The 12632-nt window shown below is 42.4% G+C and overlaps 1 protein-coding gene across 2 annotated transcripts in view; it reads left to right on the forward strand.

Annotated features, from left to right (window-relative positions):
• The window catches only part of LOC109510554 (beta-1,3-galactosyl-O-glycosyl-glycoprotein beta-1,6-N-acetylglucosaminyltransferase 4-like), a 28520-nt gene extending 17914 nt beyond the window's left edge, over nucleotides 1-10606 (forward strand). The window contains exons 8-12 of one of the 2 annotated variants that reach the window (XM_019860938.1): nucleotides 669-901; nucleotides 3221-3342; nucleotides 6920-7037; nucleotides 7271-8300; nucleotides 9271-9377. In XM_019860938.1, the coding sequence (XP_019716497.1) occupies nucleotides 669-901; nucleotides 3221-3342; nucleotides 6920-7037; nucleotides 7271-7404 (607 nt within the window). In that variant the 3' untranslated portion in view covers nucleotides 7405-8300; nucleotides 9271-9377. Of the gene's footprint in view, nucleotides 1-668; nucleotides 902-3220; nucleotides 3343-6919; nucleotides 7038-7270; nucleotides 8301-9179 lie in introns of those variants that run through there. The other variant, XM_019860937.1, reaches the window with a different exon arrangement.
• The last annotated feature ends 2026 nt before the right edge of the window (nucleotides 10607-12632 follow it).

Genomic DNA, 12632 nt, shown 5'->3' on the forward strand with positions numbered 1-12632 from the left:
GTAATTTTACTTTGATTTTCATTTAATTGTCTTTTTTCCTCATTGCCAAAGCGCAAAAAAGTTTGTCTTAAATTGAACTTGAAGAAACTTATAGGAACCCAGAATGACAATTTTGTTGACAAATAATACTACATATAGCCACGGTGGAGAGTTTGGGGTTGGAAGGATAGATAATAATTGAAGTGCACTGCTTTACACACAGATTTCATGATTAATCCAGAACATGCAAAAACAATTTAATACACTGCAGCAGTGGGCAGCTCTGTAGCACCTGAGTTAAGTGCATTGCTCAAGGGCAAGCCCTTTGGTCACAAGCACATTCTAGATCATTACTTCAAGCGGGGCCAAGAGAAAGAAACACAATCAACTCATGAGTTCACATGAGTCACACTATTTCAGCTGATATTTAATTTTTTTTTTTCAGTGTCAAAAATCATTTTCTTTCGATTGTTGGACAAGAGCAATCAGTTTCAGCTCTGTAAAAATGTCTGTCTCAATATGTGCCCTGTGATTGACAGGCGTTTCGGCCTAAATCAGTTAACGACCCTTCGACCCTTAAGAGATTATGGGTTACAAAAAATGGAGAGACCAGAGATTTTTGAAAATATACAGTATAATTAAAAGCATTGTTTCAGAAAAGGGTTACATTTTACATTTTTCTTTTGAAGGGAAACAAGTGACATCTGTGATCAGGAACATGAGACTTCTGATGATGACTCCATAAGCCTGTTACATGGTATTGAGCCCATCCAAAGCAGAGGAATGATAGCAGGCTTGGAAAAACATCATTTAGCTTTAGAAACCATCACCAAGGAGCAGGAAAATAGGATGGAGCAAAGTCCACGAAGGACTCCTTCAGGTACGGAGCAGAAAAACTTGTCAGAGTGTGAAGCAGACAGTGGTAAGTGATGACCAATCAGGCATATCTGAGATGTCAGTTTACAGCACATACATACATACATACATATATACACACAGCACATATATATCATCGCTGTTGGGCATCAAATCCATATTTCCAAATGTGTCAAATGTAATAGTTTTTCACAAAACAGTACTATTGGTCTGTCCCTACTTCATCTGCCTTTTCTGCAATATTAACTCATTAAACGTGTTGGAAATACGAAGCAGCGGCTCGGGGGATGATTGGTTAGCACTTCCGCCTCAAAATGCACAAGTCCTGGGTTCGATTCCGGGCTCCGGCCTCTTGTGTGGAGTTTGCATGTTTTCCCTCGTGCCTGCGTGTTTTCTCCGGGTATACCGGTTTCCTCCCACATTCCAAAAACTTGCATGGTAGGTTGATTGAACGCTAAATTGTCTGTAGGTGTAATTGTGAGCGCAAATGGTAACCAGTTCAGGGTGCCTGAAGACAGCTGGGATAGGCTTCAGCATGCCCATGACCTTCGTGAGGATAAGCGGATCAGATCATGGATGGATGGAAATACGGTGCTTAAGAATAAATGTTTTAACACATTAACACTCTTGAATGCTCAAAATGTCAGAGATGTTCCGGCAACTTCCGTCGCCTGTATAGAAAAGCCTGCGTGTTGTTCAGACAATAACTTGTGAAAAGAGTAAAGTTAGTTCATGTTTCATTTGAGTAGACTTGTTTCTTTAAATTGATCTCTGTAACATTGTGTAAAATATTGCCCACTCTGCATCCATTGCTGCCTGGGCATCCTGGAAGGGGGGCTATCCCATCTGCGGCCCCTTCTAAAGGTTTCACATTTTTCCCCAGATGTTTTTTTTTTTTTTAGTTTTTTTCCTTGCCCTCCTGGGGGTTAAGATCAGGGGATGCCGTTTGTCAACTTTGAGACTGTTTGTGATGAAGGGCCATACAAATAAATGTTCATTTTCGGCAAATACACGGGGTTAATTCGCTCATTATTTTATTTATTACATCACTCGCAGCTCAAAGACCTTTGGAAAAAAATTAAGAGTTTTTTTGTGCGGTCGGGGGCTTGGCATGAGCACAGACGTTTAATGTGGTTGGCTGGTGCTGGCGATGTGTTTGTATTATATTTATCAATGATGGCATAATAAATTAGTCATTTTTTAGCATATTGAATGACTTATTGAACATGATTTTTGGGTTTTGGCGATGTAAGTGTACAATTATATTTACACTGGAACCTTGAGGTACAACTGGCCCTTTTTATGAACTTAAAAAAAAAAGACAGAAAAGAAACTCCACAGCAGCAAGCTGTGAAGTGTGGAGCTGGAAGGTCCGTCTAAACACATGCTTTTTCCAATCACAATTCTAACAGAAGACGTCTTACCATCATTACCGTGGCAAAAAAGAAAAGTTTTCCTGGATTGTTTTTGTGCCCCCCCCCCAAAAAAAAATCAAAAATAGACAAAGGAAAACCATCTGAATAAAATTGTTATGCTATTTGGAAGTTGAGGTAAGTTCATAACTTTAATTGCGATGTAAAGTACTGTGCAATAATAACTTGAGGGCAGCAGTGTTTGAGAACTCAAGCAAGATGGCAGTTTTTTTTTTCTCCTGAAAAGTAGTCATTTATAAAAAGATTACGTCCAACTGTTACGATATGTTGAAGTGCTTTTACATCATTTTTGCTAACTTTAATTTTCATTCATCCATCCGTTATCTGATCCGCTTATCCTCACGAAGGTCCTGGGCATGCTGGAGCCTATCTCAGCTGTCTTGAGGCAGCAGGTGGGGTACACCCTGAACTGGTTGCGAGCCAATAGCACGGCACACCTAGACAAACAACCATTTGTGCTCACACACTTACACCTAGGGACAATTTAGCACGTTCAATTCACCAAAGGTGAGTGTTTCTGGAATGTGGGAGGAAACCAGAGTAAACCCAAGCAGACACGGGGAGAACATGCAAACTCAACAAAGGAAGGCCGGGGCCAGAATCGAACCCTGGACCTCTCCACTGTGAGGCAGATGTGCTAATCAGTCATCCACTGTGCTGCCTTCTTTAATTTTTACGATTCAAAATGTTGGCATTTTCACAGAAAATGTCTTAAAATATGAGAAAGCTTTCAGCAAGAGACAACTTCACAAGAGAAATGCAAAGGGAGAAATGGTTGCATGCAGGAGAGGAAATGCGGCTTCTGTGAAAGGCCTCATTCAAAATTGAAGATAATGCTGCTCATTGAAGTATTAATATTTAATATTTCTGATGTTTTTGTTCATTTTTTTAATTAATTCAACTGCAATTTGTTTCAACGTATTTTTTTTCAGGCTGGGCAGCTCTTAATGTGGAAGTGGTTGGTGAACCATTGAATGCTGGAGCCGATATTAATGCTTCAAACCATGATGGTTTCAACCCTCTACATGATGTTGCAACATCTGGACATTACCAGGTGATAGTGAGAAATCAAATATTTCTCCTTAACTGTGACATTCAGAATTTTCTATAATACTTGGCCTAACCAAGAACTGAATTAAGCCCCTTTTGCATTAATATTGAAAAAAAAGTGCCTTGTGATGGAGGTGAGTTGGTACTAAACCTGTTACTGTAATTTATTAATTGTATTCATGTTTAGAAGTTATTCAAACAATTTATTATAATCTACACTGTCAGAAAAAAAAAAACGTTCTAAATTTGTAGCAAAAGGGTCCAATGGCTTGTCACAGCACTTATACCCTCAACAGTACACCAATTGTACCCTTAAAAATTTTGTTTGGCAAGCCTTGGTGAGAACAACTGGAGCATCTGTGCCAAGCCATATCTCTGAGAAAAGAATACCTTCCAGATTGTTTATGATTTATGACAAAAGTTTTGTTGAAAAGAGAGCGCACGTACAGCACGGCTAGATTAATGTTTGAGCTGGACATGTGGTCATCGCAGGTATGGGAAGTGCTAACATGCGCATGATTGTCATTGTGAAAAATGCTTTGTTTGTGAGCAGGGGGTTGAAGTGTCTGCCTGTGATGGTTTGAATGAAGAAACTGTCCAGTGGGGCTGGTATTGATAGCGGGGGGCCTGTAGGGAGAGCTAGTGGAGGGAAGAGTGCTGAGAGCAGCTGGTATTGTAGGTGGGCGTAATGAGATTATTGTTGCCGTGATTAAGGGTTGAAGTAGAAGCAGGGACACACACTTAGTGATTTGTAAAGAAGAGTCAACTGGGAATGGAATTGATGTCGGCATGGTGGATGTTTGCAGCTAGTATCGAGCTTCCCAGAGAGTTTGGATGAACACCGTCTGGCCGGTAAAAAGAACAACGAATTAAGAATAGGTTGAAATTGTCAATAAAAGCAAAATCAAGATTGCCACAAGTGCGTCGGAGCCATGCAGGATGTGAAGAAGTAGTGACAGTAGGACTGCAGACCCCTGTGGGAGATTCCTAACCCCTTCATACAAAATGGTGCTGTCGAGGCCAGTGGCAGCTGAGGACGGCCCTGATGAGTGGTGCCGATGACGTGGCCCCGATGAGGTGGCCCACTCGTATATCGTGACACTGCATCATGGAGCAACCTTACGCGTGAGCGGACGACCAGGCCACGGGTAGACTAAACCACTCCAGGATTCCTGGCAGAGTTCATCGTTGTGGGCAGCAGGGAACCCTAAGGAACACCTGAGCCCACAGCCCCAGGGTCGAATGGGACTGGAGAAGTCTCAGACTGTGAGTGCACAGTAATGGGAGCAAGAGAATCATTCGCCAGGGCAGCAAATCGATTTTTTAGGATCAATTTGAGGAGTGTGTGTTAAAAGAGAGCGCACATTCAGCACGGCTAGATTAATCTTTGAGCTGGACGTGCGGTCATTATCGCAGGTATGGGAAGTGCTAACATGCGCATGATTTGCCTTTCGTCCGAAGTCAGCTGGGATAGGCTGCAGCAATTCCTCTTCCTCCGCGACCATCATCATGACAAGTGGTGTTGAAAATGGATGGATGGAATTTCCAATTATTGAAACAGTAAATGTTAAGCAGGAAAAGGAGAGGAAATGGCATGATGTTGAGTATTAATGGCACTAAGTGTAATGTTGTCTGTCTACCAAGTAAGCCAAAGACAAAGCAAAATACAGTAGATGTTTACTGAACTCAAGGTGTGTTTTTTCAGCTCCAGGCAGTACCATTTTAGTGGCAATTTAATGGTTGTACTGTACAGTGTTCCCTTGGCTGAACCATGTCACTGATGGAATAAGATACCGATAGTCGTGCAAGCAGGTGCTGTGGCCTCTATAGTGTTGCTCACTGCAAGGTAGACATTGCACATGATTTGCATAGAATGTCACATGCAGCCTGCAATTGGTCATTGACTTTTGTGGAATCTCAAATAGTTCACAACACAGAAAGAAAATATCAGTCAGTTTTTTATTTGTACCGTAATTGTCCTGCATCAATGTCCCTTGATGTTGTCTTGACCACTGTTGTAGTTGTGACTTTCAGCTCTTCCGCAACGGGGTTGCCTGATCTATCTCGTTCGTTTAGTTTTCGTGCACCCGATGCCTTTCCTTTTGCAAACCTCCCATTTCACAGTTCTGTGTTTCATTCCTCAGGGTGTGTGTGGCACTTTGCCTGTGTGCAAAAACATAGATTGATAGGCAGCAAAGGAAAGTTACACTTGTCTCCAGAGCTTTGGCTGCAGTTTATCCTGGGTAACAACTTTGCAGTCAGTTCTCCATATGTCCAGGACAAGGTTAGGTTACACTTTACTAGACTGCATCCATCTACACTGTAGATGCACACACACACAGGGGTGTCAAACTCATTTTTTGTTGCAAAAACGTACAGGTGAGCACTGCAGTGTAAGATTTGACACGAGCTAGCAAAGCTAACACGGCTAATGTCACCTCGCCATAAATCAGAAGTGAGGCTCGTGTCCTTATTTCCTTCTGCCAGAGTATGCAGAAGCATTACACCTCCTGTTTTCGAAGATAGTGTAAGTGGTGAGTGTTTTTGTCGCCCACAAAAGTCAAACAATGCTAAATAAAAGGTTGGTGGCCAAGCATCCACAATGTCAATGGTGAAATCAAATCACATCGTTTGAGCCCTTGGCTCCTCTCTGGCAAAAGCCTTGAACTAGTCCTTTCTTGACAGCCCAGTTGTCTTTGTTGGCTTTCAGAATGCCATCATACCCATGACAGTCCTTTTTTTTTTATGTTATTAGATTTATTGACAAGACGTCATCCTTGCAATACTTATCGTGCCTCCTGAGTTTGTGATGTGTTTTGGGACAGCACTTGACATGGGTGTGCGCAGGGCATGGAGGGGTACTGGAGCTTGGTGAAGGAATATATGAGCCATTGCTTCAGGTCTTTCCTGTGCACTGCTGTTGATATAGCACCTCCATATTGGCGCAATGCTGCAACTGCAGTTAAAATACAAAGCTGCTGCAGAGGGATATCACTCCCTCCATCAACACAGCTGGAGCTTCACGCTGTGTTGTGCGATACCAATTGGTCTGGCTGGGGGCGGCAAAAAATTAGCTGGAGGGCGCTGCCATGCAATTTTGAACGGAGGAAAAACCTTGTGTGTGTGTGTGTGTGTGTGTGTGTGTGTGTGTGTGTGTGTGTGTGTGTGTGCGCGTGTGCGTGCTTCTCCAAAGACACACCCTGCACCACGCCGGCACAACCAGCTTCGTGATGAAAAACCTGCCAAGTTGGCAAACACATGCTTGAACAAAGTTGAAGGTCTCCGCTGTTCCCTGCCTAAAAGTTGCACGCACACACACACACACACACACACACACACACACACACACACACACACACACACACACACACACACACACACACACAAACAAAAGCTCATTAAGGAAATGATAAACACTGTAGAAGGCTTCCTGGTTCTCAGTGTTGCTAAATGTCATTTGATCTGCTTTGGGGTTTCACATGTCCTATCTGCTCGTCTTTCATTAATAGGTTGTTTAATTTTGTTTTAAAACTTTGTGGTGTAAATAGGCGTTTTTGTCATTTATTCCTCTCGTTTACCAGGTGATGTTCTCAGAAAATAATTTCTCTTACCCTCTCGATAAGAGGGCTGATTCCAGATGCTCTGAGATGGCTGTCCATCATTACAGCACTCGTTCTACTCAGGAAACACTGACCACAGGTCTGTTGTCCCAATCTGCTGACATGTTTCATTCTGACTGCTCCACTCACTTCCTGTCTTTGTCACTTCCTTATGAGGAACTCAAAATAATTCGATGAAACTGTCAAATTTCAGCATTTCAGTACACAACTTACCTCTCCCCGCTGGAGGTTCTTTGAACATCTCCAGTGATGGCATTATAATTGTCTCTTTTCTTGTAAATCGGTGTTCGTGTCATATCTTTTGTCTTGCAGTGAGGAGCAGTCTGACTCATATCATGAAAATTAGGACAGTTCATTTGGTGGCTGATGAAGAACTGATACCAAATGCTATACTTGACAGCTACTGGCAAAGCCTCTTGCAGGGTGATCCACGATTAGGATGGTAACCTCTCTCCACGGTCTCCTAAGATTGAGTTTGAGGTGTCTCATGTCATAGGCATGAATTTTAATGTGTTTTCTCACCTGTTGTTATGAATTTATGCCACTGTTTTAGGTTTGACATTTTGTCTCTTTCATTTTCCATCTTGTTTGTGATCAGTTCTTTGAGGTAATCCTATGTGTTTTCACAATTTATTTGGATCCTTTCATGGAGTTAAATATGCAACAAAAAATATTACAAACAGAATAATGCACTGAAAAGAAATGGATAGAATAAATAACAAACTTAACTGAATTATGGGTATGTCTTTTTCATTGCTTGCCCTGCACCTGTATACGTAATGCTTTGGAATCTTGCCTGAACAGAAGCATCTATGATGGTCACTTGGATCGGTGGTCTAAATAATAGATATGCACAGCTGAAGATAATGGAAGGTTTACTTTAGCAGGTTTAATCATTTGAAATACCTGTATGAACCTACACTTGGATTGACCCATGACATAATCTAAAAATAGCAGCACAAACAAAAACAAATGCAATACAAATGCACCAACACATATGACGCAACCCAGTTTCTGTGCGGGGAGATCTCTTGGGTGCTCACCGGCTAAGGTAGTAAGAGCATAGTGAATGTGTAGTCATAGTGTTGGACACAGTTCTGTGGTTGTGTGAGCCAGTGGGCGGGCTGTTCCCGAGACTCCTTCCCCACCTACCCCGACACCCTTCCCCTCCTACCTTCCGTCACTCCGCCCAAACCGGCCTCCAGTCTACGATGGAGCTTCAAACATAGCACACAGGACGCACACTCACCCTTTTTCTGTCGAAACTTTCTTCACACATGGAGACCTTTTTCCTGCTGGTTCGCCTCCCAATGTGCTGTAAAACCAACAGACCTCATTCAAGGTAACAGAACAAGACTCACTTTGTTCAATATTTTACAAATGTGTTTGTCTGGCACTGAGACTTATCATGTGACATATTCATCCCATGTGAAAGTACTCAACTCAACTTCAGACAGCACTTTCACAATTGCAGCTATAAGAAATCACTTTACAAACAAGATAAAGCATTACCATTAATACAAAGTAGCAACATAGCAAAATAACATTTTTCTTCATTCCTACATAGTATGTAGGGCACACATAGACGAACAACCATCTTCGCTCACACTAGTGATGGGTCCATGAGGCCTCATTAAGCGTGTTGACACAATAACACACTGTGTTGATACTGTGTTGATACTGTGTTGCTGACCACTGACACCTGCTGGACTTTCAAAATCCCTGCAGGCAACCCACTTGACAGATTGAACACACACACACGGGCGGCACTGGTTAGTGCATCTGCCTGACAATGCAGAGGTCGCGGGTTGGAATCCGGGCTCCGGCCTTTCTGTTTGGAATTTGCATGTTGTCCCCATGCCTGCATGGGTTTTCTCCAGGTACTTGGGTTTCCTCCCACATTACAAAAACATGCGTCATAGGTTAATTGTGCAATCTAAAATGTCCTTTGATATGATTGTAAATGTGTATGGTTGCACCCACCTACTGGCCTCAGACAGCTGGGATAGGTTCCAGCACACCCACGATTCTTGTGAGAATAAGCAGTTTGGATACTGGCGATATACTGTACAGTATATACAAACTTACACAAATAACGAAACATTGAATTTGCGTTTCATGTATTGTATGTCATGTACAGTACTGAAATAGGCACTTGAAAGATCGATTTTCTTTCAAATGCTTATCTTTGTGTGCTTTTTTTTTCTTTTACTTTTTCTAGAATGAAAATAAAATGCGGCTGCTCCATACATAGATTGAGACACATGTGCTTCCTGTTTCTTGTGTCTCTGGTGGCAACGTGTTTCCTGAAGCTGGTCTACCTCAAAGTGACAGTGGGGGAGAGCATCTACATTGACTCGCATGGAGTTACCGGCAGGCTATCTGGAATTCACAGCCACACGTATGATGTCAACTGCACTGCTATCTACGAGCTTGACCCAGTGGAAATAGGCAAAGCTCTTGAGATCAAACAAAAAGTTCTTGTTCCCGTGGATGATGAAAGCACCGTAAGTCTGACCTCAGACTGTCCAGCTTTTATGAAAACAAGACATTATAATGGTATTCTGATTTCCGAGCTGGAGCACAACTTTCCGCTGGCTTACTCCCTGGTGGTACATAAAAATGCACCCATGGTGGAGCGCATTCTTCATGCCATCTATGCACCACAGAACATCTACTGCATTCACTATGACCAAAAGTCTTCTCCGGCATTTATTAAGGCCATGGAGAACCTTGCCCGTTGTGTGCCAAGTGTGTTCATTGCCTCAAAACTGGAGTCGGTTAAATATGCCCATGTCAGCAGGCTCAACGCCGATCTCAACTGCCTCTCTGACCTGCTGAGGTCAGAGGTCAAGTGGAAATATGTGATCAATCTCTGTGGCCAAGACTTTCCTCTCAAGTCCAACAATGAACTAGTGAGGGAGCTTAGGCAGCTGAATGGCAGTAACATGCTTGAATCGAGTCGCCCCAGCGAACTAAAGAAACAACGCTTCAGCTTTCATCATGAGCTAAAGACTGTGCCACATGAGTACCACAGTATTCCCGTCAAAACCGCAATTTCCAAAGATGTTCCGCCACATGGAATCATGGTGTTCATTGGGAGTGCATATTTTGTCCTCTCCCGCCAGTTTGTGAATTACATAAGCAGCAACAAAGTGGTGATGGACTTTCTGGCGTGGTCGGCAGACACTTACTCACCAGATGAACACTTCTGGGCCACCCTTGTCAGGATGCCAGGAGTACCAGGGCACATTCCCAGGTCAGAACCAGACATAACAGACTTAAAGAGTAAGACACGACTTGTCAAATGGAGCTATTTAGAAGGACATTTATATCCACCCTGCACAGGTACGCATGTGAGAAGTGTTTGCATCTATGGAGCTGCAGAACTTCGCTGGCTCCTCAACAATGGTCACTGGTTTGCTAACAAATTTGACCTGAAAGTTGACCCTGTCTTGATCAGTTGTTTGGAGGAGAAGCTGATGGAACTGCGGCCCTACGACGCATAAAAAATTATACTGAACTTTAGAGCTTGGTGGAAACATGCCGTGAGATTTTCAAACATATGTAACTATAACATGTACCGGTACTTGTCATTGTCATGTCTTGTCAGAAATTATTGAAAAAAATGAAAAGTTTCGATTGCAATTTTCTGTGTGTACTTCTGCACCCCTTTTGGCAATAAAAAACATGCAATTGGGTCATATTCGGGTATAATTCTGAAATTTTAATCTCTGAACGAGAAAAAAACAAATTGCCATATCCGTGTTCTGTTGATTGATAGAAAGAGTTTGCACAGATTGTATATGCAAACGTTTTCAGCATTGGATTATTGTTGATTTTCTCTGCAAGGAAGATTTCACTGCAATGTCCACACATATTGCATTCTATACTGTGTACAGTTCTTTTTCTGAAACATTTATTTATTTTGTGCGTGCAGCACTTTGTTTTTTCTTTTCTACCCCCCCCCCCCTAAATTTTGCTGCTGTAGACTGCAAATTTCCCCAGTGTGGGACAAATAAAGGTTATCTTATCTTTTCTTCTAAGGGCCACATACAGAAAAATCGGAGGATGGAAGCGCCGCTTTGATGTTAGTTAATTTCAACATTTTTTCATATGCTGAAAAAAATCCATCAGTGTAGGTAAGATTTACAAAACAAATATATTTTGTATTTGTGTAAAAAAAAAAAAAAAGACGACGACGACAATACTAGATAATCAAGCAGAAAAATCAGCTCTTTTCAGGGTTTTGTATGCCACTTGAATAGTTTCACCCCTGTGCTGAGCAGTAGCATGATTATCAAATCTGTACGAAGACGATCTTGACAAACAGTAGAAGGTGAAAGTGATCACAATTCACGTTACAGTATTTGCTTCTGATACTGAATTATCTTCATTTTTCAGGGTGTCATTTCAACAGACATGTTACTATTTTAGCTGCACATGGTTAATCTGTGGCTGATCGGTGAAAGAGAGTTTAGCACATCCACCACACGGTTCTGTGGTTGTGGGGTTGATTCTGGGCTGCGATATTTCCTGTGCGTAGTTTGCATGTTCTCCCTGTATTTCCGTGGGTTGTCTCTGGCTACACCGGCTTTCTCCCACATTCTAAAACATGCACATTGGGTTCAGAGAAGACTTAATAGGCCTCAGATTTGAACGTGAATAATTGCTTTATCAAATATGTGCCCTGCGATTGGCTGATGACCTGTTCAAGCTGTACCCCGCCTCTTACCCAACATCAGCCGAGATAGGTTCTGGCTCACCCGCTGATGAGATTAGGCAGTCTCGAAAAGTGGTGGTTGGATGGATCGTTTCTTTACACGTTCATATATCTAATAAACATCTATATCAGGGGTGTCCAAACCATTTGCAAAAAAAAAAAAACGACCAGATTTGCTGAGCTGAAAATGTGTGGCAGCAGACCATTCAGCTTCCACTTTGAGTTTTTCACAGCATCAGTCACCTTGCGGTCGTTTGCATGTTTCGTCAGGCAGTGCCTCTTGATACTGAATTCCTTGAGCTGGAATTGGATTTCTTCTCTTATTTCATATTTCAACAAAAAAATGTCCATTTCCACTTGTCCTCAAAGCGACAGCTCTCTCTCTCTCTCCACTTTCCTTTTCTTCGTAACAGTCTCCATTATAAAAAAGCTGAAATGCGTTCAGAATGTTTTTTTTTTGTGCATGTGTATTTTCTACTGTGGTTAACAGCACTGACGGGCCACACACTATTAATTCTATCCTAGAAGCTGCGGGTTGGTGGAAATTTGAACAGTGGCAGCAGTTAGCCCCCAGGCAACAGGGGATTGGCTGCAGCCACCATTCCTAGTGCAGCCTTCCCACACCTTTGCAGCCACCACTGTCATTCCGGAAATGTCGTCATTCATGCATGCTTAAGAGATGCTCATTTGAACGCTCGTGGAAGAAAACAGTAAGTGACTACACTTCATATACAATGTTAGCCTTGAGCAAAACGGCTGGATGTGACTTCATTTTGTGCATCTTGTTTGGAGTTTCAGACTTGCCTTGCTTGGCCGTGAAGGATAACTTGAGCATTGAAAGGCAAAGGTGCCGAAGCTCTTTTCTCAACACAACATAAACAAGGAGAATTGTGTGTGTGTGTGTGTGTGTGTGTGTGTGTGTGCGTGCGTGCGTGCGTGCGTGCGTGCGTG

The sequence above is a fragment of the Hippocampus comes genome, unplaced genomic scaffold (assembly GCF_001891065.2).
Source record: "Hippocampus comes isolate QL1 unplaced genomic scaffold, H_comes_QL1_v1.1 scaffold130, whole genome shotgun sequence".
Classification (NCBI taxonomy): Eukaryota; Metazoa; Chordata; class Actinopteri; order Syngnathiformes; family Syngnathidae; genus Hippocampus; species Hippocampus comes.